This window comes from Balaenoptera physalus (assembly GCF_965194825.1).
Source record: "Balaenoptera physalus genome assembly, chromosome: 1".
Taxonomy (NCBI): Eukaryota; Metazoa; Chordata; class Mammalia; order Artiodactyla; family Balaenopteridae; genus Balaenoptera; species Balaenoptera physalus.
The window spans coordinates 151,927,079-151,954,744 of NC_138882.1; the positions used below are offsets into that span (position 1 = coordinate 151,927,079).

Here is a 27,666-nt window from a genome sequence, read left to right on the forward strand (position 1 = left end):
CACTTAAAATGGTTAAGATGGTAAATTTTATGTTATGTGTATTTTACCACAATTAACAAAGTTTCTTTCCTGCCACAGCCCAAAATCTACCTTCCCATGAATTCTTCCCAATGATCCTAAGTCTTCTCATACTAAACAAGTTTATCCCCTCTGCCCCATACCACCCTTCAGATATTAAAGGAGAAATAATTTATTCAACCCTCTTTAGATGTGCAACGTCTTGTATTGGGCACTGTTCAGGGTACAGAGACAAATGAAATATGGATCCTGCCCTCACAGGCTCTTAGTCAAACAGAGGAGATTTTTTAAAAGGCCATAAATAATTATAATATGCACTACACGCATATATGTCAAAAGAGAAGTACTGAGAAAGTATAGCAAGAGTTCAGAAAAGGGAAAGATTAATCTATGGAAAGGATCAAGAAATCAGGAAAAGCTTCATAAGATAGGTAACACTTGAGATCGACCTTGAAAATGGGCATTTCCACTGAGGAAAAGGGCACTGAAGTAGCGTGTAGTGGTTAAGAGCCTGGACCCTAAAATACGCTGCCTGGGTTTGAATCCTAGTTTTGCTACTTTCTACCTTGGTGACTTTGGGCAAGTTACTCTGTGCCTCTACGTTCCTCTTTTATAAAATATAAAAAAATAGATGTGAGAATTAAATGCATTTGTACATGAAGAATACTTAGAACAGTGCCTAGAAATTAGCGCTGTATACGTGTTGGCTGTTGCTATTATTGAGAAAACAGCAAAGCCAGAGTTTGTAGAGGTGAGAAGGAATTAAACACATCTGAAAAAAGCAAACAGTCCAGTTTAGTTTAAATATGCTTCCTCTTTCTACATCTCCTCCCCCAAAACCCAACTAGATATAAATGCTAGCAAAAATCTGACATGTGGTGGGTATTTAGTAAATCATCACCCCTCCCATTCTCCTTTCCCTTTTTCCTTTCTTCATAGTTCTGGTTTGTGCTTTGCCTAAGGCACCTATATTCTACCTTGGATTCTAATCATTTGTATTACATTATCTGCCTCTTGTATGTTTCCTTAGGGCAGTGGTCACCTTGTGTACCCTAGCCCTAGTTCCCAAACCTGGTTGTGTATGAAAAGCTCTTGGGGGAACTTTATAAACACATAAGCTGTTAGGATCAACCAGGCTTAGGAATCAGAATTTCTAATGGAAGGGCAGGAATACATATTTTTTAAAGCCACAGGGGATTCTGAATCAGTCCATCAGTAGACACCATATTTGAATACCAGTTACCTACAGCACCTAATGATAATGTAGACATACAATAAGCATTTATTGAACTTTCACAGACTGAAAAATGGAAGATCAGGACAGAAAACGAGGTTGAAGCCTCGTTGGAAAGGCACTAAATGCTAGGCTGAATTGATATAAAAGGCCAAACTAAATAACCAACTTTCAGCTTCAAAGCAACAATCCCTTATTAGGGGTTTTATCTCAAAAGCACTTTCATGCCCTTTCAGTAGATCCCAGACACTAATATGCATTTTCATAAATCAGAGATGGCTATAAATGAGCTAAAGTCAAATTTTACTTATTCATTTTAAACAAACGTTCAATGTGTTGAACAATATATGTGAAAGAACTTTAAAAACTGGAATAAGATATGATACTATTATTTGGACACTAATTTGCTTTTTGTCGTATGACAATTGCAAAGTAAACCAAAAAAAAATAACCCTAAGGTTTATTGTGATTTTTCTAATTGGAAAATCCAAAAGGAGTTCATGTTTTTAAACTGACAATGAACAAAAGACCATTCAATTCAAATGCATAAACCTCTTTTTCTTCTATTATAAGTGCCATTATGGAAGTTAGAAGCTTTTTTTAACCCAGACCTTAACAAGTTAAAATCAGAAACCAGTATCATGGAAAGTTAATTTTAAAGCTAATTCTCCAATGCTGAGTTCCCACCAAAGTAGCAATATCATACAATTAAAAGAATACCATTGGTAGAAGAGAACCTTAAACCCTCCCCACCCCACCTTAACATGTTTTGGAAACACTTACTTGACTGTTTTCTGATTTTCTTAGAATCCTATTGCAGTTTGTTATCCAAGTAACTAGGGCAAAAATATTTAAACAACTCTGAGCTGTCATTCTGATATATTTTCCAGGAGTCTGAATTCTTTCTTGGGCTGCAGCTAATGGCCACGTGTCAGATTTACTTGAAATATATCCAAATCCTCAGTGTGTAGCAAGTAAACATTTACTCTTCAGTAATTCCTCATTTTATGCAGACTACCAATAAAGTCATCAAGATTTATAAATTTTCCTCCCAAAATGCTACACCACCACTAAACACTATCCCTCAAAGACTGATAAGAGGAAAATGTTACCAACAGTGTAGACTCAAATACTGAAAAGAGTTTTCAAAGAATACTGCAGAAGGTACGAGTCTTTCTTTGAAGTATTTAAAAATTGGGCAAATTCTACCTTCCTGGGTGTTTTAGGTTAGTTTTTTAGTGCCCAGGGGAAAGAACTGGATGACCTGTCAAGATTGGCAAAATTGTTTACATTTGATTTTTAAAAATCCAACGTTGACAAGGTTGTAGAAAAAAAAGCACTCTCATACGCTGTTGTTGGGAATGTGCATTGGTATAATCTTTTTGAAGACAATGGGGCAATATCCATCCATTTTAAAATACGTACTATCCTCTGACAAGTCCACTGTTTGGAATTTATCCTATGGGTATACTTGAAAAAGTATGCAAAGACACAGGATGGCTAGTGCAACATTGTTTGTAATAACAAACTTGACATAACCTATATGTCTACCCATATGTGAATCACTAGGTTAATTTCTTATAATCAGAATACTACGCAGGCATTAAAAAGAATAAAGACTAGCTATAAGTGATAATATAGAATAAATTTTAAGATGTAAGTAAAAAAGCAGTCTATAATGTGATAAATATACACATATACAAACATACATTCAGAAAGACTATAAATACACATATACATATGTATTTGTATAAGCATAACAATTTTTGGAAAAATACAAAAGAAATTTTAAAAGGGGTTGACTCTGAGGAATAGAACTAAACCTAAGGAGAAAGACAAATACTTGTTAGATGTTAAAATTTGTCCAGCACAGGGAACTCTGCTCAATACTCTGTGATGACCTATGTGGGAAAAGAATCTAAAAAAGAGTGGATATATGTATATGTATAACTGACTCACTTTGCTGTACAGCAGAAACTAACACAACACTGTAAGTCAACTACACTCCACTAAAAACTAATTTAAAAAATGTTAAAATTTGTCATCCAGCTATAATATTAAAAAGCATATGACAACCCTTTGGAGCACTATTTGGCAGTTTCTTATAAAGTTAAACATATGCTGCCCTATGACTCAGCAACTTCACTCTGAGTTACTAACCCAAGAAAAACACAAAAGGTATGTCCACAAATAGTCTTGTACAAAAATATTTATAGCATCCTTATTCATAATACCCCTAAACAGAAAAGAACCCAAATGCCCATCAACAGAAGGATGGGTAAACAAACTGATATACTTAAACAATAGAATACTATTTAGCAATAAAAAAGAATGAACTCCTGATACAAGAAAATTTTTTATAAATATTACATTCTACTGAGTTAAAGAATCCAGACACAAAAGAGTAAATATACACACTATATTGTACCATTTATATGAAGTTCGAAGATCAGCAAAACTAATCTACCATAATAGAAGTCAATAAGTCTTAGCTTGGTTGTGGGGCAGGGTTGGAGAGTTAGAGAGAGGTGATTGAGGTAAGTCAGGGATTTACAGGAAATAGATACAATGGAACTTTCTGGGGTGATGGAAATGTTCTAATGTCTTGTTTTGGCTGGTAGTTACATGGATGTACACAATTGTCTAAACCAATCATCCATTTAAAGATTATAATTCAATGGTTTTTAGTATATTCAGAGATATGTGCAACCATCACCACAATTAATTTCAGAACATATTCATTACCTCAAAAAGAAATTCCATACTATTTAGCTATCTCTCCCAATCCTAGGCCACTACTAATCTGCTTTCTGTTTCTACAGATTTGCCTATTTTGGACATTTCATATAAATGAATCATGTAATATGAGGTCTTTTGTGACTGCCATCTTTCACTTAGCAAAATGTTTTCAAGGTCCATCTATGTTGTAGCATGTATCATTACTTCATTTCCTTTATGGCCAAAGAATATACCATTGTATGAATATACCACATATTGTTTATCCATTCATCAGTTGATGACAGACATCTGAGTTGTTTCCACCTTTTGGCTACTATGAATAATGCTGCTATAAACAACTGTGTTTTTGCTAGAACTGTGCATTTTATTTTATGAAAATTATACCTCAATTTTGAGAAAGAATATGGATATGAAAAATCATATTGTTACGACAAATCATTATTTCTGAGTGTTTTAGTGGATGACAGAACAAAAATATCTCGGAATGGCCAACAAGTCAATTATAATTAAAAACATGTTCTTTCAGAGGAGAAAAAAGTTATGTGTCAATAACAACAACTAACATTCATCTCCTGAAGAAAACAGAAGTTTCCTATATGAGAGTGAGGAAGCTGTCTGAAAGGAGAATTTAAATCACTGTCTCAAATGCAAACTGTAACTCCTTAAGGCTTCAATGGCCATACCATAGAAATATTTATTATCACCCTGACTTCTGTACATACCATTAGCAACAAAATCAACACTGAAGTATGACCTCATTCTTTTGAGGGATAAAGGAAAAGGGTTAGTCTATTTACCAAAGGCAGAGCATAGTATTAAAATAATGTCTGTGTAGTATTGGGCACAATATTTACATAGTGAAATTGGTACCTTGAGGCTGTCATACTAGAAGGAAAATTATTTTCTTTACAAATTAACAATGTTCTTTTCCTGAAATGGTTATAAATTATTTTTCATGCTGAGATACAAACAAGTGCTTTATTACTAGCAACAGTTAACTGGATCCATTTTGGCTTTCTTTTGTAGGAATGGTGGGAAGAGAATACTAGCAATTACTGTTTTTTTTCTCTGTTTTGGGTACTCACATATTTACTCATTTGATCCACAGCACAACCCTATTAGGTAGATACTATATTTTATTCCTATTTTACAGATAAAATGACTAGGCCGAAAAGAGTGAAGAGGTTAAGATCAAAGCCATGACTTCATTCATATAGAACATATACCTGCAATTGAGGTACACCCTCTATGTATCCCTTTCCAGTCACAGCCACTGCTCCTAACAGTTTAACTGCACTGCTGTTGCTACTTTCTCACTTCTAATTCTTTCCAAATTCCCATGTGCTTCCGTGCAAAACATTTCACTAAAATTGCTCCAAGGTTGCCAATGACTTGATAATAGCCAAATCCAAAGGACACTCTTCACTCTTCATCCATCTAACTTTTCTGGCCTGACCTCTAACTTCTGAAACATTCTCCTCCCTTGGATAACTGACCATTTCTTCTCAACATTCTTAAACGTCTCTTCTCCACCGACACCTCTAATTTTTATACTCCTTAGGGTTTTATACTTGACCTTTGTGCTGGGTGGATTTGCCAACATGGTATTCCACATAATATTTCTCTGGTTAAGAAGCTCATTTAACAGCCTAAATAAATGAAATGCAGGAATGGACTCCTGCTTACAGCATGCACTGGGCTTACCATGTATTCTATCACCCTGAAGCAGCTGGTCTGATAGAATAATATAAAAGCCTTTTGAAGACTCAATAATGGTGCCAGCAACTCTTTGCAGGGCTGGGGAAATATCCTCCAAAATGTGGAACATGCTCTGAATCAATGATGCTGTTTCTCCATAGCCAGGATGCAAAAAGGATCAAAGGATAGAAAAGGGAGCAGTTCCTCTCACTATTATCCTGAATGATCCACTAGCAACATTTTATTTGCCATTCCTGAAACTTTGGGCTCTGCTGGTTTAGAAGTCTTAGACAAAACAGTGGTTACACTGAACTGGAAGCAGAGACTGCCGCCTGGACACTTAGGGTTCTTCATGACACGGAACTAATAGGCAAAGAAGGGGATTTATTGACTGGGGTGACTGACTTGATTATCATGGGAATATCAGGTTGCTACTATCTAATGAGGACAAAAAGGATTAGCTTGGAACCCAAAAGTACTATGGGGTGCCTCTTAATACTGTCATGTCTTGTAATAAAAGTTAGTTTACTACAATAACCCAAAGAAGCAGGACTGCTAACAGCACAGACTATTCAGGAATGAAGGTTTAGTTTATTGCACCAGATGAGAAACTACAAATGAGGTACTTACTAAGGGCAAAAGCAGCATAGAATGGGTAGTGAAAGAAGGAAATTACAAATACCAGCCATCACCACCTACGAGTTGCAGAAATAAGGACTTTAATAGTGACAAGTAGCAGAAAAAGGACTTTAACAATTTAACAGGACTATCTTCCTTGCTTTGACGTAAATATATTTGTATATATTAACCAAACTGCTTTTGTTTTCCTGTCTTCCATTATCTATCATCTAACATAAATGTATGTTAACAGAGATTAACTTTTTTTACACTTTCCTTTTTAGGGCAGTTTGAGGTTCATAACAAGATTTAGCAGAAAGTACAGAGATTTCCCATATTCTCCCTGTCCCCACTACGTGCATAGCTTCCCTCACTATCAACATCCTGTCCCAGAGTGGATCATTTGTTACAACTGAAGAACCTACATTGACATATAATTATCACCCAAAGTCCATAGTTTACATTAGGGTTTGCTCTTGGTGTTGTATACATCTGACAAATGTAAAATGACACCTAGTCACTATTAAAGCATCATAAAGAACAGTTTCACTGCCCTAAAAATCCTTTGTGCTCTACCTAGTCAACCCTCCCTTCTCCAACTGCTGATCTTTTTACTGTCTCCATAGTTTTGCCTTTTCTAGGATATCATATAGTTGGAATCATATAGTACGTAACCTTTTCAGAGTGGCTTTTTCACTTAGCAATATGCATTTAAGGTTCCTCCATGCCTTTTCATCACTTGATAACTAAATTTTGGGGAAGGGCTGAATAGCATTCCATTTTCTGGATGTACCACTGTTTATTTATCCATTCACCTAACGAAGGACATTTTGGTTGCCTCCGAGATTTGGCAATTATGAATAAAGCTGCTATAAACATCCACATGTAGGTTTTTGTGTAAATAAGTTTTCAATTCATTTGAGTAAATGCCAAAGGAGTACAATTGCTGGATCCTATGGTAAGAGGATGTTCCATTTTGTAAGAATCTTCTAGCATTTGGTGTTGTTGCTGTTTTGGATTTTGGAGATTTGAATAGGTATGTAGTAGTATCTCATTGCTGTTTTAATTTGCAATTCCTTAATGACATATGATGTTGAGGATCTTTTCGTATGCTTATTTGCCATTTGTATATCTTCTTTTTTTTATATATTTTATTTTATTTATTTATTTTTGGCTGCGTTGGGTCTTTGTTGCTGCGCACGGGCTTTCTCTAGTTGCGGTGAGCGGGGGCTACTCTTCCTTGAGATGCACGGGCTCCTCATTGCAGTGGCTTCCCTCATTGTGGAGCACGGGCTCTAGGTGCGTGGGCCTCAGTAGTTGTGGCTTGCAGGCTCTAGAGCACAGGCTCAGTAGTTGTGGCACACGGGCTTAGTTGCTCCATGGCATGTGGGATCTTCCAGGACCAGGGCTTGAACCCGTGTCCCCTGCATTGGCAGGCAGATTCTTAGCCAGTGCACCACCAGGGAAGCCCCTGTATATCTTCTTTAGACAGGTGTCTGTTTGGATCTTTTGCCCATTTTTAAATCAGATTGCTCATTTTCTTATTGTTTACTTTTAAGAGTTCTTTGTATATTTTAGATAATAGTTCTTTAGTAGATGTGTCTTTTGCAAATATTCTCTCCTAGTCTGTGGCTTCCCTTCTCATTCTCTTGAACTTTAGTCTTTTTTAATCCCTCTATTTCTCCATTATTTCCTTCGTTTGTGTTAAATAGGTATTTTCTAATGTACTATTTTACTTCTTTGTCATTTCTCTTACTATGTATTTTTTAGTTATTTTCTTAGTGGTTGCTCTAGGGATTACAATTCACATTTTAATTTATAGCAATCTAGTTCAAATTAATACTGACTTAATTTCAATAGCATACACAAAAAATTTGCTTCTATATAACTCTCTTCCCTCCTTCCTCCTTTGTGTTATTGTCATACAAATTATATCTCTATGCATTGTATAAAGCAACTCAGATTATTGCCCTTTATAGGTGTATTTTAGATCAGATAGGAGGGGGGAAAATGTGACAAACAAAAAAATACACTTATATTGTCTTTTATATTTACCAAGGTAGTTACATTTACCAATGCTCTTTCTTTCTTCATGTGCTATTTCACTGTCTAGTGCTCTTTCATTTCAGTCTGAATGACTCTCTTTAAAATTATTTCTTACAGGGGAGGTCTGTGATAAATTTTCTCAATTTTTGTTATCTAGGAATGTCTTAACTTCTTCATTTTTGAAAGGTAATTTCACTGAATACAGAATTCTTGGTTGGCAGCTTCTTTCATCACACTGCCTTAATGGTTACAGAAGATAAATAACAGGTTAAGTCTTATTGGGGATCCTTTGTACATGATGAATCACTTCTCTGCTGTTGCTTTCAATATTCTCTTTGTCTTTTGCTTCCAATGGTTTGACTATGTGTCTAGGTGTGGGTCTTTTTGAGGTATCCCTACTTGTTAAGTTTTTTGGATATGTGTATTCATGTTTTTTCTTCAAGTTTAAGGAGTTTATCAGCCCTCACTTCAAATATTCTTGCTGCCCCTTTTCTTCCTCTCCTCTCCTTCTGGGACTATTAGTATGTATATGTTGCTACACTTTGCTTATGTCCCACAAGTCTCTGAGGCTCTGTTCATTTTTCTTCATTCTTTTTTTTTTTTCCTGTTTCGCAGATTGAATAATCTCAATTGACCTATCTTAAAGTTCACCAATTTTTTTCTTCTGCCTGTTCAAATCTGGTATTGAGCCCCTCTAGTAAATTCTTCATTTCAGTTACTTTTCTTCTCAATGCCAGAATTTATTTGGTTATTTTCTATAATTTCTATCTAGTAATTGATACTCTCTGTTTGGTGAAACATTATTATACTTTCTTTTACTTCTTTACTACATATAAAGAAGTAAAAGAAAGTATACTTTTATACCTTTACTTCTTTGAACATACTTAAATAGCTGATTTAAAGTCTTTGTCTAGCAAATCCAATATTTGGGCTACCTCAGTTTCTATGGACATTTCATTCACCAGCTTCCTCTTTTAAGCTTTTTTTTTCTTTGGTTAATTTGTTGTTTGCTCCAGTTGTTATCGGCATCTCAGGCAGCAATGTTGTTAAACAGTTGTTGCTGATTGTTCTTGACAAATGACTCTGAGGAAAATACTGTTTACACTGGACAAGTTCTCTCTCAGATTACATAAAGACAAGGTTTTTGAGACTGGTTTACCAGGGAACTTCCAGACAGGTCAAATAAGGACAAGTCTCTGAATATGGGGCTTTGAAAGAGCTCCAGCTCCATTTTGACTCCTCCAGTGCTGGGTAAAATGCTAGTTTTCACCATGATTGCAGGCTGTCGGTTTTCAAGGCTACCATGGAGCTGGAGAAAGGACTGTTATCAGAGCAAGTAAAAAATGCCACAAAGCTTGCTGTTCTTACAGAGATAACACTGTTGACTTGTTTTTAATAAATGCTCCCCCAGATCGTTGTAAGCCTTTGGTTAATTTCCAAAGTTCTGAAAAAGTTGATCTTGACAATTTTTGCAAGTGTTCTTGGTAATTTTATAACAGAGTATTTTCAGATGTGGTTATTCTGCCACTCTCAGTAACATCATTCTCGTTCACCTCATTTTAAGATTACTTTTAAAGACATTAAATTATTTAAAGCAATAATAATAGTATATTGTGGGGTTAATAATATATTTAGAAGTATGTGTATGACAGTAATAGCACAAAGGATGGGGGGGGGGGTACATGGAAATATGCTGTTGTAAAAATCCCTTACATTATAAGTGAAATCGTATGACATTATTTGAAGGTAGACTACGGTAAATTAAAGATGGATGTTGTAAATCCTAGAGCAAACACTAAAAAACAAACAAAAAAAGAGAGCGAAAAAGAAATAATTCAATAGAAGAGAGAAAATAAAATACTAAAAAATACCCATTAATAAAAGATATTATGAAAGACAGAAAAGAACCAAAGAACAGACAGGACAGAAAACAAATAGCAAGGTGGCACATTATATTGCAACTGTATGTGCCTGTCTACCTATCTCTCTCTTATGCTCTATCTATGCATACCCATTTTCTCTACTAGATTATAAACTTACCTAATTTGAGTGATAAACAGAAACAAGCCAAAGTTAATTGCTGTAATAAATACACTATAAATTCTAACTTCTCTATTTTGGAATTTGTGATAATTTATAAAATTTTACTTAATATATAAGATACTATGAAAAAATACAAAACTCACCTGTCTTCATAAAATAAATCTCAGAATTTTAGTGTTAAGTTATTTCAGAAACCACTTTGTACAATTTCATTTTACAATTAAGGAAACTCAAAGTGACTAACTGACTAATTGATAATTAATCAAAAGCGTCACATGGCCAGTCAGCAGTAGAGCCATAGTAAAATTCTTATTTCATATCTTTTAGTCTAGTTCTCTCAAGAGAAAAAAATTTCTATGCAACACCAACCACATATGCAACTATATATAAATAACGTGCTTATTTCAAATGATTCTTATCTAGCAGATCTAGAAACATCTTGTTAAATTGTACACAAATTTTAAAATAATCAAACTTTTTAAAATGCCTATTGTTGAATTTAGCGTTTCAACTAATTCAAATTCTCATCAATTAATCAAGATTATTGAACTATACTATACTTAACGAAAATCGAAGATACCGTGGCTAAATAATCATTTAAAACACTGGCTACCAAAATCAGAGAATACAATCATTCATTCAAATCAGTGACCAAATCATTCACACTTATGCCAAAAATGACTTAAAAATTATAAAATCTGTGTGTATTATTACCTGTAGCTCCAAGTGGGTGTCCCTTTGAAATCAATCCACCACTAGGATTTATGACCCACTTTCCTCCATAAGTATTATCTCCTCTATCAACCAGTTTCCCACCTTGACCTATAGAAGGAAAAATAATATTCATAAATGTTAAAAATAACATCGGAACAAATGATATGTTTGTTTTTTTTAAACTTACAGATAGCCAAGAATTTCTTGGAGCAAACATTTCTTGATGGCTCCAACTAACTTCAAATTGATACAAGCACTTCTAAAAGTGAGGTAATAAATATTGAGTAATAAAGGCTTATATTTTCAGAACAATTCCTGCATGAAACAAAGCTCCTATTAGCTCCTAAGAGCTCTCTGCTTCCAAAATTGCTACAATTATAATCTAGATTCAGAGAACCAGAAGAAAAGCACTGAAATGGATACAATACTGTAAAATAATATTAGGTTTAAAAATTCATAATTTTGCCAAAATGTATTCATTTCCATTTCAACTGTACTATTACATTCTATTGGCGAGGGACAGAAAAAAAAAAGAGTGCTTTCATGAAATGAAGGAAAATGACTAAAAATACCATTGAGTATAAATGTAAGCTTAAAAGAAAAAAAATTACATCACATGCTTGTCAGCTTCAACATTTCTATCAGTTCCCTGGTCATTCTTCCAGGTGGTTAAGAAGTAAATAAAAATGCATGTACTGTATAAAATATTCTTCCAGATGATATTTCTGGTAATGAGAGGTGGAATCTCCAAATGATAATGGTGGTGGTGGTGTTATCAGAGGTGGCTAACAGCTTTTACGTACTCACTCTGTGTCAGGCCTTCTTCTCATTATTTTACGTATATTTACATAATTTAATTTAATCCTCAACACTATGAAGTAGGTACTATCATTCCCATTTTACAGATGAGGAAAGAGACACATAGATATTAAGTAACCAGTCTAAGGCCAAAGCAGGGGACCTAGAATACTCAGGCAGCCTGGCTCCATAGGCTGTGTTCTTAGCCAACACATTTTATTGCCTTCAAAAACAAGAGCGTTTCTCTACTGGCAAAATGAAACATACTAATCACAGAATTTTAGATGACTTAACACTTTTAATTTGATTTTAAATCTAGGTTGTAGATTAAAAACCATCCATTGAGACATTCTTCTATTTTTTGATGTGTTTCTAACATAGAACCTGATACAAGGCTCTAGTCATAACAAGTAAACTATCTGCTATTACTGCTTTCATATTGTTAAATATTGTCACTGTACTGAGTAATAGCAGACTGAACACAAACCAACCCCAAGAAGTGAATAATTTACTGCATGATTTTCCATAATACATACAATCCTATGAAGTATCAGAATATTCCACTGGGGAATTAACATTCCAGAAGACCTGCTTTATAAGAAATGCTAAAGTAAATTCTCTAGAAAAATCTGGATCAGCAAGAAAGAGGAAAGAACAACAGAAATAATAAATATCTGGGTAAATATAAAGGATATTTTTCCTCTTAGGGTCTTTAAAATATGTGCAACTATTGAAAACAAAAATTATAACACTGTCTTTGGGAGTTTTTTTAATGTACATAGATGTAATATATATGATAATTTAACATAAAGGTGGGTGTAAGGCAGAAAGAAATTGGTTAATGGACGTATATGTTTGCAAGGTTTCTACATTTTATGTGAAGTGGTACAATATTAACGCTAAGGAGACCCCCTACAGTGGTGGTTCTCAGCCTAGAGAAATTTTGTCCCCCAGGGGACATTTGGCAATGTCTGGAAACATTTTTGATTATCACAACTGTGGGGGTAGGTACTACTGGCATGTAGTGGGTAGAGGGCCAGGAATGCTGTTAAACATCCTACAATGTCCAAGCCCCACAAAAAAGAATGATCTAGCTCAAGTGTCAACAGTATTAAGGTTGAGAAATCCTGCAACCACTAAAACAAAACAAAACTAAACAAAAACTAAGCTAAGAATAAACAGATATGGCCAAAAAGCCAATACATACTAAAATGTCATACTAAAAATATTCAGATACTCCAAAAGGCAGAAGGTGAGACAGAAAACACAGTAACAAAAAACAAAGGGACAAATAGAGGAAACAGATAATAAAATGGTCAACCTAAATCCTACTATATAAATATGTAATTACATTAAATGTTAATGCTCTTTAAATCACACTGCCCAACAGAAATATAATGCAAATCACATATGTACTTTAAAATTTTCTAGTATATATTTTATTTAATATATATTTTATAATGTTTAACCCAATATATCCAAAATATTTTCATTTCAAAATGTAACCAATATAGGGACTTCCCTGGTGGCACAGTGGTTAAGAATCCACCTGTCAATGCAGGGGACACAGGTTTGATCCCTGGTCCAGGAAGATCCCACATGCTGTGGAGCAACTAAGCCCATGTGCCACAACTACAGAGCCTGCGCTCTAGAGCCCACGTGCCACAACTACTGAAGCCCACGTGCCTAGAGCCTATGCTCTACAACAAGAGAAGCCACCACAATGAGAAGCCCGCACACTGCAATAAAGAGTAGCCCTCGCTCGCCGCAACTAGAGAAAGACCACACACAGCAACGAAGACCTAACACAGGCAAAAATAAATAAATTTTTTAAAAAATGTAAGCAATATAAAAAGTTATTAATGAAATACTTTATATTCTATTTTTCATATTAAGTCTTCAAAATCTGATGTGTACTTCATACTTACAGCACATCTCAACTTGGACCAGCCACATTTTAAGGATTCAATAACCACATAGAGCTAGTAGCTACTGTATTAGACGACACTCCGTTAAACACTCCGTTAAAAGGCAGAAACTGACAAAGTCGATAAAAAACAATACACTACTGCCTACAAGAGACACACCTTAAATAGACAAATAAATAAATAAGTAAATAAATAAATAAATAATCCAAATAGGTCGAGAGCAAACGGATAGAAAAAGATATATCGTGTAAAGAGTAAGCATAAGAAGGCTGGCATGCTATGTTAGTCAGATAAAAGAGACTTCTAGACAAAGAATATAACTAGAGATAAAGCAGAATGTTTCATAATGAAAAAAAACACAACTCATCAGGAAGACATAACAATTATAAATAAGAGAGCCTCAAAATAAATGAAGCAAAAATTGATAGAACTAAAGAAAGAAAGAGATAGTTCCACAATTGTAGTAGGAGAGTCTAACACCCCTCTCTCAGCAAGTGATAGAGCAAGTCAAATAAATTAGTAGAGACACAGAAGGTCTTAAAAATTCTATCAATCATCTTGATTTAATTAACATATATAGAACACTACATCTAACAACCGCAGAATCTGCATTATTTTTCAAGCGCATAAGTTCACCAATATATACCATATGCTGAGCCATAAAGTAAATTTCAATTAAAAGGATCAAAATCAAACAAATCATAATCTCTGACTACAGCAAAATTATAATAGAAAGCAATAACAACAAGATACCTAGGAAAATTCCAAATACCTGGATATTAAACAGCACACTTCTAAATAATTTACAGGTCAAAGACAAAATTAGACATTAAAGGGACATTTTAAATATTTTGAACTAAATGACAATGAATATATCAAAATCTGTGGAATGCAGCTAAAATACTGCTTAGAAGAAAACGTATAGCTTTACATACTTACACTAGAAAAGGAGAAATATCTAAAATAAATGATCTAAGGATCTATCATTAGAAACTTAAAACAAAACAAAACAAAAAAAAGTAAACCCAAAGTAAGTTAAAGTAAGTAAATAATAAAGAGCAGAGATCAGTGAAATGGAGGGGGAAAAAAAGACAGTAACAAAGGCAAAAGCTGAATCTTTGTAAAGCTCAACAAAATTGACAAATTTCTAGCTAGACAGATGAAGGAAAAAAAGGAGAAAGAACAAAAACCATCAATATCAGGAATTTAAAAAAAAGGTTATCACCATAGATTCTATACACATTAAAAGGATAATAAGAGAATGCTTTGAACAACTTCAGTGAACAAATTTGGCTACTTAAATGAAATGGACAATTTTCTTGAAAAATATATCTTATCAAAATTAATAGGTACAGGAAGAAACAAAAATTATAGATCAGACCTTCAAGGTGGCGGAGGAGTAAGACGTGGAGATCACCTTCCTCCCCACAAATACATCAGAAATACATCTACATGAGGAACAACTCCTACAGAACACCTACTGAACACTGGCAGAAGACCTCAGACTTCCCAAAAGGCAAGAAACTCCCCGCGTACCCCGGTAGGGCAAAAGAAGAAAAAGAAAAAACAGAGACAAAAGATAGGGATGGGACCTGCACCTCTGGGAGCCAGCTGTGAAGGAGGAAAAGTTTCCACACACTAGGAAAGGAAGCCCCTTCACTGGTGGAGACGGGGGGTGGCAGGGGGGGAAGCTTTGGAGCCACGGAGGAGAGCGCAGCCACAGGGGTGCGGAGGGCAAAGCGGAGAGATTCCCACACAGAGGATTGCTGCCGACCAGCACTCACCAGCCCGAGAGGCTTGTCTGCTCACCCAACGGGGCTGGTGGGGGCTGAGAGCTGAGGCTCCGGCTTCGGAGTTCAGATCCCAGGGAGAGGACTGGGGTTGGCTGCATGAACACAGCCTGAAGGGGGCTAGTGTGTCACAGCTAGCCAGGAGGGAGTCCGGGAAAAAGTCTGGACCTGCGTAAGAGGCAAGAGACCATTGTTTCAGGGTGCACGAGGAGAGGGGATTCAGAGCACCGCCTAAACGAGCTCCAGAGACAGGCGCAAGCCACGGCTATCAGTACAGACAAAAGAGACTGGCATGAAACGCTAAGGCTGCTGCTGCAGCCACCAAGAAGCCTGTGTGCAAGCACAGGTCACTATCCACACCTCCCCTCCTGGGAGCCTGTGCAGCCCGCCACCGCCAGGGTCCCGGGATCCAGGGACAACTTCCCCGGGAGAACACACGGCATGCCTCAGGCTGCTGCAACATCACGCAGGCCTCTGCCACCGCAGGCTCGCCCCACATTCCATACCCTTCCCTCCCCCAAGCCTGAGTGAGCCAGAGCCCCCTGATGGGCTGCTACTTCAACCCCGTCATCGTGTCTGGGCAGGGAACAGATGTCCTCAGGCAACCTACATGCAGAGGAGGGGCCAAATCCAAAGCTGAACTCCAGGAGCTGTGTGAACAAAGAAGAGAAAGAGAAATCCCTCCCAGCAGCCTCAGGAGCAGCGGATTATATCTCCACAATCAACTTGATGTACCCTGCATCTCTGGAATACCTGAATAGACAACGAATCATCCCAAAATTGAGTCGGTGAGCAACGGTAGACTTGGGGTTTGCTTTCTGCATTTAATTTGTTTCTGGTTTTATGTTTATCTTAGTTTAGTATTTAGAGTTTATTATCATTGGTAGATTTTTTTTATTGATTTGGTTGCTCTCTTCCCTTTTTTTTTTAATATATACATATATATTTCTTTCCTCTTTCTCTTTTTGTGAAGGTGTATGTGTATGCTTCTTTGTGTGATTTTGTCTATATAGCTTTGCTTTTACCATTTGTCCTAGGGTTCTGTCTGTCCGTTTTTTGTGTGGTTTTTTGGTTTATTTTTTTTTAGTATAGGTTTTAGCGCTTCTTATCATTGGTGGATTTGTTTTTTGGTTTGGTTGCTCTCTTCTTTCTTTCTCTCTTTTATTTTTAATACTTTTTAATTTTTAAATTTTTAATAATTTTTTTATTTTTTATTTTAATAACTTTATTTTATTTTATTTTTTTCTTTCTTTCCTTCTTTCTTTATTCTCACTTTTCTTCTGAGCCGTGTGGCTGACAGGGTCTTGGTGCTCTGGCCGGGTGTCAGGCCTGTGCCTCTGAGGTGGGAGAGCTGAGTTCAGGACATTGGTCCACCAGAGACCTCCTGGCTCCACGTAATATCAAACGGCGAAAGCTCTCCCAGAGATCACCATCTCAACACTAAGACCCAGCTCCACTCAACGACAAGCAAGCTACAGTGCTGGACACCCTATGGCAAACAACTAGCAAGACAGGAACACAACCCCACTCATTAGCAGAGAGGCTGCCTAAAAAATCTTAATAAGGTCACAGACACCCCAAAACACACCACCGAACGGAGTCCTGCCCATCAGAAAGACAAGATCCAGCCGCATCCACCAGAACACAGGCACCAGTCCCCTCCACCAGGAAGCCTACACAACCCACTGAACCAAACCTACCCACTGGGGGCAGACACAAAAACAATGGGAACTACGAACATGCAGCCTGCAAAAAGGAGACCCCAAACACAGTAAGTTAAGCAAAATGAGAAGACAGAGAAACACACAGCAAATGAAGGAGCAAGGTAAAAACCCACCAGACCAAACAAATGAAGAGGAAATAGGTAGTCTACCTGAAAAAGAATGCAGAGTAATGACAGTAAAGATGATCCAAAATCTTGGAAATAGAATGGAGAAAATACAAGAAACGTTTAACAAGAAGCTAGAAGAACTAAAGAGCAAACAAACAATGATGAACAACACAATAAATGAAATTAAAAATTCTCTAGAAGGAATCAATAGCAGAATAACTGAGGCAGAAGAACAGATAAGTGACCTGGAAGAAAAAAAAGTGGAAATAACTACCACAGAGCAGAATAAAGAAAAAAGAATGAAAAGAATTGAGGACGGTCTCAGAGATCTCTGGGATAACATTAAACACACAAACATTCGAATTATAAGGGTCCCAGAAGAAGAGAAAAAGAAAGGGACTGAGAAAATATTTGAAGAGATTATAGTTGAAAACTTCCCTAATATGGAAAAGGAAATAGTCAAGTCCAGGAAACGCAGACAGTCCCATGCAGGATAAATCCAAGGAGAAATACACCAAGACACATATTAATCAAGCTATCAAAAATTAAATACAAAGAAAAACTATTAAAAGCAGCAAGGGAAAACCAACGAATAACATACAAGGAAATCCCCATAAGGTTAACAGCTGATCTTTCAGCAGAAACTCTGCAAGCCAGAAGGGAGTGGCAGGACATATTTAAAGTGATGAAAGGGAAAAACCTATAACCAAGATTACTCTACCCAGCAAGGATCTCATTCAGATTTGACAAAGAAATTAAAAACTTTACAGACAAGCGAAAGCTAATAGAATTCAGCACCACCAAACCAGCTCTACAACAAATGCCAAAGGAACTTCTCTAGGCAGGAAACACAAGAGAAGGAAAGACCTACAATAACAAACCCAAAACAATTAAGAAAATGGTAATAGGAACATACATATCGATAATTACCTTAAATGTAAATGGATTAAATGCTCCAACCAAAAGACATAGACTGGCTGAATGGATACAAAAACAAGAACCATATACATGCTGTCTACAAGAGACCCACTTCAGATCTAGGGACACATACAGACTGAAAGTGAGGGGATGGAAAAAGATATTCCATTCAAATGGAAATGAAAAGAAAGCTGGAGAAGCAATTCCCATATCAGATAAAATAGACTTTAAAATAAAGACTATTACAAGAGACAAAGAAGGACACTACATAATGATCAAGGGATCAATCCAAGAAGAAGATATAACAATTGTAAATATTTATGCACCCAACATAGGAGCACCTCAATACATAAGGCAAATGCTAACAGCCATAAAAGGGGAAATCGACAGTAACACAATCATAGTAGGGGACTTTAACACCCCACTTTCACCAATGGACAGATCATCCAAAATGAAAATAAATAAGGAAACACAAGCTTTAAAAGACACATTAAACAAGATGGACTTAATTGATATTTATAGGACATTCCATCCAAAAACAACAGAACACACTTTCTTCTCAAGTGCTATTGGAACATTCTCCAGGATAGATCATATCTTGGGTAACAAATCAAGCCTTGGTAAATTTAAGAGAACTGAAATCATATCAAGTATCTTTTCCAACCACAATGCTATGAGACTAGATATCAATTACAGGAAAAAATATGTAAAAAATACAAACACATGGAGGCTACACAATACACTACTAAATAACTAAGAGATCACTGGAGAAATCAAAGAGGAAATAAAAAATACCTAGAAACAAATGACAATGAAAACACGACGACCCAAAACCTATGGGATGCAGCAAAAGCAGCTCTAAGAGGGAAGTTTACAGCAATACTATCCTACCTCAAGAAACAAGAAACATCTCAAATAAACCACCTAACCTTACACCTAAAGCAATTAGAGAAAGAAGAACAAAAAACCTCCAAAGTTAGCAGAAGGAAAGAAATCATAAAGATCAGATCAGAAATAAATGAAAAAGAAATGAAGGAAACGGTAGCAAAGATCAATAAAACTAAAAGCTGGTTCTTTGAAGATAAACAAAATTGATAAGCCATTAGCCAGACTCATCAAGACAAAAAGGGAGAAGACTCAAATCAATAAAATTAGAAATGAAGAAGGAGAAGTAACAACTGACACTGCAGAAATACAAAGGATCATGAGAGATTACTACAAGCCACTATATACCTATAAAATGGACAATCACGAAGAAATGGACATATTCTTAATAAAGCACAACCTTCCGAGACTGAACCAGGAGCAAATAGAAAATAAAAGCAGACCAATCACAAGCACTGAAATTGAGACTGTGATTAAAAATCTTCCAACAAACAAAAGTCCAGGACCAGATGGCTTCACAGGCAAATTCTACTAAACATTTAGAGAAGAGCTAACACCTATACTTCTCAAACTCTTCCAAAATATAGTAGAGGGAGGAACACTCCCAAACTCATTCTACAAGGCCACTATCACCCTGATACCAAAACCAGACAAAATGTCACAAAGAAAGAAAACTACAGGCCAATATCACTGATGAACATAGATGCAAAAATCCTCAACAAAATACTAGCAAACAGAATCCAACAGCACATTAAAGGGATCATACCCCATGATCAAGTTGGGTTTATCCCAGGAATGCAAGGATTCTTCAATACATGCATATCAATCCGTGTGAAAAACCATATTAACAAATTGAACGAAAAACCACATGATCATCTCAAAAGATGCAGAAAAAGGTTTCAACAAAATTCAACACCCATTTATGATTAAAACCCTCCAGAAAGTAGGCATAGAGGGAACTTACCTCAACATAATAAAGGCCACATATGACAAACCCACAGCCAACATCATTCTCAATGGTGAAAAACTGAAACCATTTCCTCTAAGATCAGGAACAAGACAAGGTTGTGCACTCTCACCACTATTAATCAACATAGTTTTGGAAGTTTTAGCCACAGCAATCAGAGAAGAAAAAGAAATAACAGGAATCCAAATCGGAAAAGAAGAAGTAAAGCTGTCACTGTTTGCAGATGACATGACATACAGAATCCTGAAGATGTTACCAGAAAACTACTAGAGCTAATCAATGAATTTGGTAAAGTAGCAGGATACAAAATTAATGCACAGAAATCTCTTGCATTCCTATACACTAATGATGAAAAATCTGAAAGAGAAATTAAGGAAACACTCCCATTTACCATTGCAACAAAAAGAATAAAATACCTAGGAATAAACCTACCTAAGGAGACAAAAGACCTGTATACAGAAATCTGTAAGACTGATGAAAGAAATTAAAGATGATACAAACAGATGGAGAGATATATCATGTTCTTGGATTAGAAGAATCAACATTGTGAAAATGACTATATTACCCAAAGCAATCTACAGATTCAATGCAATCCCTATCAAACTACCAATGGCATTTTTCACAGAACTAAAACAAAAAATTTCACAATTTGTATGGAAACACAAAAGACCCTGAATAGCCAAGGCAATCTTGAGAAAGAAAAACGGAGCTGCAGGAATCAGGCTCCTAGACTACAGACTATACTACAAAGCCACAGTAATCAAGACAGTATGGTACTGGCACAAAAACAGAAAATACAGAACAATGGAACAGGATAGAAAGCCCAGAGATAAACCCACGCACATATGGCTACCTTATTTTTGATAAAAGAGGCAAGAATATACAATGGAGAAAAGACAGCTTCTTCAATAAGTGGTGCTGGGAAAACTGGACAGCTACATGCAAAAGACTGAAATTTGAACACTCCCTAACACCATACACAAAAATAAACGCAAAATGGATTAAAGACCTAAATGTAAGGCCAGACACTATCAAACTCTTAGAGGAAAACATAGGCAGAACACTCTATGACATAAATCACAGCAAGATCCTTTTTGAACCACCTACTAGAGAAAGGGAAATAAAAACAAAAATAAATGGGACCTAATGAAGCTTAAAAGCTTTTGCACAGCAAAGGAAACCATAAACAAGATGAAAAGACAACCCTCAGAATGGGAGAAAATATTTGCAAATGAAGCAACTGACAAAGGATTAATCTCCAAAATATATAAACAGCTCATGCAGCTCAATATCAAAAATACAAACAACCCAATCCAAAAATGGGCAGAAGACCTAAATAGACATTTCTCCAAAGAAGATATACAGATTGCCAACAAACACATGAAAGGACGCTCAACATCACTAATCATTAGAGAAATGCAAATCAAAACTACAATGAGGTATCACCTCACACCAGTCAGAATGCCCATCATCAAAGAATCTACAAACAATAAATGCTGGAGAGGGTGTGGAGAAAAGGGAACCCTCTTGCACTGTTGGTGGGAATGTAAATTGATACAGCCACTGTGGAGAACAGTACGGACGTTCCTTAAAAAACTAAAAATAGAACTACCATACGACCCATCAATACCACTACTGGGCATATACCCTAAGAAAACCATAATTCAAAAAGAGTCATGTACCACAATGTTCATTGCAGCTCTATTTACAATAGCCAGGACATGGAAGCAACCTAAGTGTCCATCGACAGATGAATGGATAAAGAAGATGTGGCACATATATACAATGGAATACTAATCAGCCATAAAAAGAAATGAAATTGAGTTATTTGTAGTGAGGTGGATGGACCCAGAGTCTGTCATACAGAATGAAGTAAGTCAGAAGGAGAAAAACAAATACTGTATGTTAACACATATATATGGAATCTAAAAAAAAAAAAATGTTCTGAAGAACCTAGGGGCAGGACAGGAATAAAGATGCAGATGTAGACAGTGGACTTGAGGACACGGGGAGGGAGAAGTGTAAGCTGGGACGAAGTGAGAGAGTGGCATGGACATATATACACTACCAAATGTAAAATAGATAGCTAGTGGGAAGCAGCCACATAGCACAGGGAGATCATCTCGATGTTTTGTGACCACCTAGAGGGGTGGGATAGGGAGGGTGGGAGGGAGATGCAAGAGGGAGGAGATATGGTGATATACATATATGTATAGCTGAATCACTTTTTTATAAAGCAGAAACTAACACACCATTGTAAAGCAATTATACTCCAGTAAAGATGTTAAAAATAAGTAAATAAATAAAATTATAAACAGGCTTATATCTATTAAGAAATTTTAATTTATTGAAAATATCTTCCCTAAAGAAAACTTTAATCTACTTGATTATACTGGTAATGAAACAGTCAAGGAAGAACTAACACTAATATCACACAAATTATTTCAGAAAATAGAGAATGAGTGACCACTGCTCAATTTATTTTATGAGACCGGAAGAAAACAACTTGGAAAAAAAGAAAACTACAGACAAATATCCTTCTTGAATATATAAACAAATTTCATTAACAAAATGCTAGCAAATTGATTCTAACAATATATTAAAAGGTAGGATTAATCCCAGAAAAATAAGGTTAGTTTAACATTCAAAATTAATGTAATTCACCATGTCAAAAGAATAAAGGACAAAGTCCATATGATCATTTTAATAGATGCAGAAGAATTTTTTGAAAATTCAACACCCCTTGATGACAAAACAACAACAACGAAAAACCTCAGCAGGCTAAGAATAGTAGGGAACTTTCTCAACATGATAAATAGTATCAACAAAAAGCCTATAGCTAACATTATACATAACAGTAAAAGATTAAAGTGCATCCCCTGAGATCAGGAACAAGGTAATGATGAGCACTTTCACCTCTTCTATTCAATATGGTACTAGAGCTCACAGTCATTGCAATAAGGTAAGAAAATATAAAAATAAAAAGATCAGAGGGCTTCCCTGGTGGCGCAGTGGTTGAGAATCTGCCTGCCAATGCAGGGGACATGGGTTCGAGCCCTGGTCTGGGAAGATCCCACATGCCGCGGAGCAACTAGGCCCGTGAGCCACAATTACTGAGCCTGCGCGTCTGGAGCCTGTGCTCCGCAACAAGAGAGGCCGCGATAGTGAGAGGCCTGCGCACCGCGATGAAGAGTGGCCCCCACTTGCCGCAACTAGAGAAAGCCTTCACACAGAAATGAAGACCCAACAGAGCCATAAATAAATAAATAAATAAAAATTTTTAAAAAAATAGAAGGGAAAATACCAGAATGAATCACATTTATAAAAAAAAAAAAAAAGATCAGAAAGGAAGACATAAAACTGTCATTGGAAAATGGCATGATTATTTATATGAAAAATCACTCATAATCTGCAAAATAGCGACTAGAACAAATGAATTTAGCAAAGTTACAGTTTCTAAGTTTTTTTAAATCAATTATATTCTTATATACTATCAGTAAACATTGGAAAATGAAGGTTAAAAAAAAAATTATGCCAAAACCCATAAAATACCAAGGAATAAACCTAACAAAAGACACCTAAGAGCTATACTGAAAACTACAAACATTCTAATAGAAGTTAAAGGAGAGCTAAATAAATGGAAACATATACACATCTAATGGATTGGAAGATTCAACATTGTTAAGATGACAATTCTCTCTAAATCAATCTACAGATTCAATGACATCCCAATGAAAATTCCAGCAAGCTTTTTATTTTGTAGAAATTGACAAACTAATTCTAATATGTACATGGAGATGCAAAGGACCTAAAATAACCAAAATGATTTTTAAAACGAACAAAATTGGAGAACTTATCCTATCTGATATAATATAGTAGAGTGTAGTAGAATAAACACAGTAGCCAAACTAACTTGGTATTGGTGAAAAGGTAGACATGTAGATCACTGGAATAGAACAGAGAATCCAAAAATGGACCCTCACATATATGGGCAATTTTTGACAAAGGTGCCAAGGCAATTCAATGGGGAGAGAAAAGTCTTTCCAATAAATGGTGCTGAATATGTGTATGGGGAAAAAAGAGTAATATCAACCTTTACCTTACACCAAATATAAAAATTGACTCAAAATAGATCATATACTTAAATGTAAAATCTAAAACTACAGAACTCCTAGAATAAAAATAGAAGAAAATCTTTACAACCTTGCAGTAGGCAAGTTTCTTGGAATATAAAAAGCCTGAACAATTAAAATAATTGATAAGAAAATATGTAATTGATAATCAAAAAATTAATTTGTCCTTCAAAAGACACTATTAATAAAACAAAAAGGTAAGCCACAGACTGGGAGAAAACATTCACAGCCCATATATATCAGACAAATTACTTGTATCCAGAATATACATTTATATAAATTTTACAACACAATAAAGAAGACAAATAACCCAATAATCAAAGGGCAAAAGATCTGAACAGACACTTCACAAAAGATATATGAATGACCAATAAGCACAAGAAAAGATGCTCAGCATCACTAGTCATGAGGGATATGCAAATTAAAACTAAAATAAAACACCACTATATACTCTTTTGAATGGCTGAAATTTTAAAAACTGACCACATCAAGTGTTGATGAGAATGTGAAACAACTGAAATCTCACACACTGCTAGTAGTAATGGAAAATGGTACAACCACTTTAAAAACAAAAAGAAAAAAAAATCCTCCAGATCTCACCAACTAGTTTTTCCATTTTCCTTTCTGCAGGTCTTTATTCAAACACAGTTTGAAATAGCTGGAATTACATATGTGATTTTTTTTAATCCTTTTTTTTTTTTTTTTTTTTACTTAACAGTGCATTACAAGTACCCCTGATTTACGTAAAACAAATTATTTGTATACTCTGTCATCTCATTTGGTACTGTCCAAGACTACATGTTCTAAAAGTCCAAGATCAAGATAGCTTACATTCACTTTGCACAGTGTGGCAGAGCCAACATGGAGGGAAAGGCAATTAGTGAATTGTTTTGTTTAATGATGAAAGTGAAATGTTCTCAGTGACATGTAGTAGATTAATCTGCATCTCATCAAAGATATTACCTTCTGGACAGAGTCCCAGTGCCTCATAAGTAAGAAGTTCATTGGTGGAAAAGCAATCATGAAGTTCTATTACATCAATATCACTTGGTCTCAAGCCAGATTTCTCATAGCACTTTCTGGCAGCTTCTTTACTCATATCAAAGCCAACCTAAAACCAAAACCATATATAAATAAATTAAGGGCATCAAAACTGGGACTTTTATATAAGGCTTATAAGAGATTAATATGTATAACCTTAACAGTTGAAAACTGACCATAAATATTGAAATCTCAGTTAATTCTGTATTACACAGAAAGTCCAAATAAAAGAATATCCAGGAGGGAGAATGAACATACACATTACATTTTGTACTATAAAAAGGACGTACAATTCCTCATGCCATATCCTGTGCTAAGTTACAAAAACTCTATCAAACCACAATATATAGTTGTGGTAGATAGGATGAAGAGATTTATCAAGAGATCATTATGATTCAGATACACTGAAAAATATGGGTGAATTTCTATATGCAATCATGCAATATTTCTAAGATCATATAGGATTCAAACCATTTTTCCAATATTCATGCTATTAACACCCCTTTGGTCTCAGATAATAACATGCAAACTCACCTCTTTTCCAAGGAATAAAATTGTGATGTGATGGAAAATGTACTACAATCAGAAAACCTGAGTATAAGTTTCACCTCTGCCACACCCTAGCTTGTGTGATCTTGGGCAAGTTACAGAAACACTTTAAAATTCAAAGCATTGTTGTAAAATCATTTTGTAAACTCTAACGTAAACCATATGCTTACTTATATATGTGTGTGTACATAATGCACATTTTTATATGTGTATATATGTATGTATCTTCAAATATTCAACTAACTCTAGGTCAGAACTCTCATCTTTTTTACTTCCTCCATTTTGTACTCAATCTTCAATCAGTGATTTTTAAAGTGCAAAAAAGTTCCTGAAAATATCTTTGTTTTTCCCTTAACTCTGTAAGACTGGAGTTCTGGGCATATCTAGTCAACTCAAAATTTTTTAAAATAGCACACTAGTTAGTTAAAAGTGCATGCATATGTTCTTATCAGTTATTTTCCCTTAACAGATTCTTAAGGATGGGTTATAATATTAAATTTTCTAGACCAATTTTTTTCAAGTAAATAACGTTCAGAGCTGATGACATGATGTCACCTTGAAATTTTGAAAAAGAAATCCCTTGACTGATTAATAAAACAGAATCTCAGACACACCATTTTAATAATACTTTTTTCTTCAAACGAGCTTGGCATATCAGTCACCATCTCTTGAGCCAAAATTTCCACAGCTTTGGATTTCAGGCCGTGCTTCTGTACAAATGCTTCACTAGCCAAAACTGCCGCTGCAGCACCATCTGAAGTGGGACTAAGAGGAGGTGAAAATAGTTATTTACACCTGGTTCACCTCGATCCTAGAATTTCGGTCTAGGAGTTCTTTCAGTGTGGAAAGGCAGGGTATGCTTGCTGGTCATTGGACTGTCTTTGTAATATCTGCAGTTAAAAATTATACATGCTTCGCACCTGAAGACTGAACTTCTATCAAGAATTTAAATGCTATCAGTCACTGCTTGATCTCTAAGGGTCTCTCCCAAAAAGTTCTTATTGCAAAGAATCCCAGATTTGCCTCTGCAGATACATAAGGTATTTTCTGGTGACTTCTGAGGAGTCCACAAGGTTATTCCTGAGCTAATAAAGATTCTACTATAGGCCTAACTAGCTCCAACTTTGCTCTCTCCCAAATAATCGGTCTTGGAATCCTTTTGGAAACTGGGAAAGGATGGAATAGGAGATACCAGAAAGCCCATGGTTTGGTTAAGACTCTTGAGATCTCCTCAAAATAGACCTTTTCCTTAGAGCAGCTGTGAAGGAAGGCAGCAGACACAAGAAGCCTTCTGTGAGTTGAGCTGTACTTTAAAAATGGGCAGACGCTCATACTGCAACAGATAAAAATGGACGTCACTTGTTCACTTGCATCCCGGACAGTAACCCCAGGACACATCCAGGTGAGAGTTAGGCACAGGTAGGAGCCATGCAATACTAACTCAGTCTTCCAGGAGACAGATATTGTCAAGCAATTTTCAAGACAGAGCTACTATCATTATTAGAGCTTTGATTTTTTTTCTTGTTTTACCTTTACTCATAGTTACTATGATTGAGTAAAATTTCCTACAGTAGAAATATACAGCAGAAAAAACAAAATGGTCAAGGGAAAAACCTTTGGACTCCACTGGCCTCCCAAGCCACATTTAAATGAATAAATACTATTAAAACAGGGTAGGTGGAAGTCATGAGAAAAGGCAGTAAAATATATAATTTT

At 35.7% G+C, this 27,666-nt stretch overlaps 1 protein-coding gene across 2 annotated transcripts in view; it reads right to left on the minus strand.

Annotated features, from left to right (window-relative positions):
* Nucleotides 1-27,666, minus strand: part of SCP2 (sterol carrier protein 2) — a 149,164-nt gene that overhangs the window by 68,120 nt on the left and 53,378 nt on the right. For both annotated transcript variants that reach the window (XM_082429998.1, XM_082429999.1), the window contains 3 exons: nt 26,565-26,715; nt 25,324-25,471; nt 11,111-11,218 (listed from right to left, as the gene is read on the minus strand). In XM_082429998.1, the coding sequence (XP_082286124.1) occupies nt 11,111-11,218; nt 25,324-25,471; nt 26,565-26,715 (407 nt within the window). The remainder of the gene's footprint in view (nt 1-11,110; nt 11,219-25,323; nt 25,472-26,564; nt 26,716-27,666) is intronic.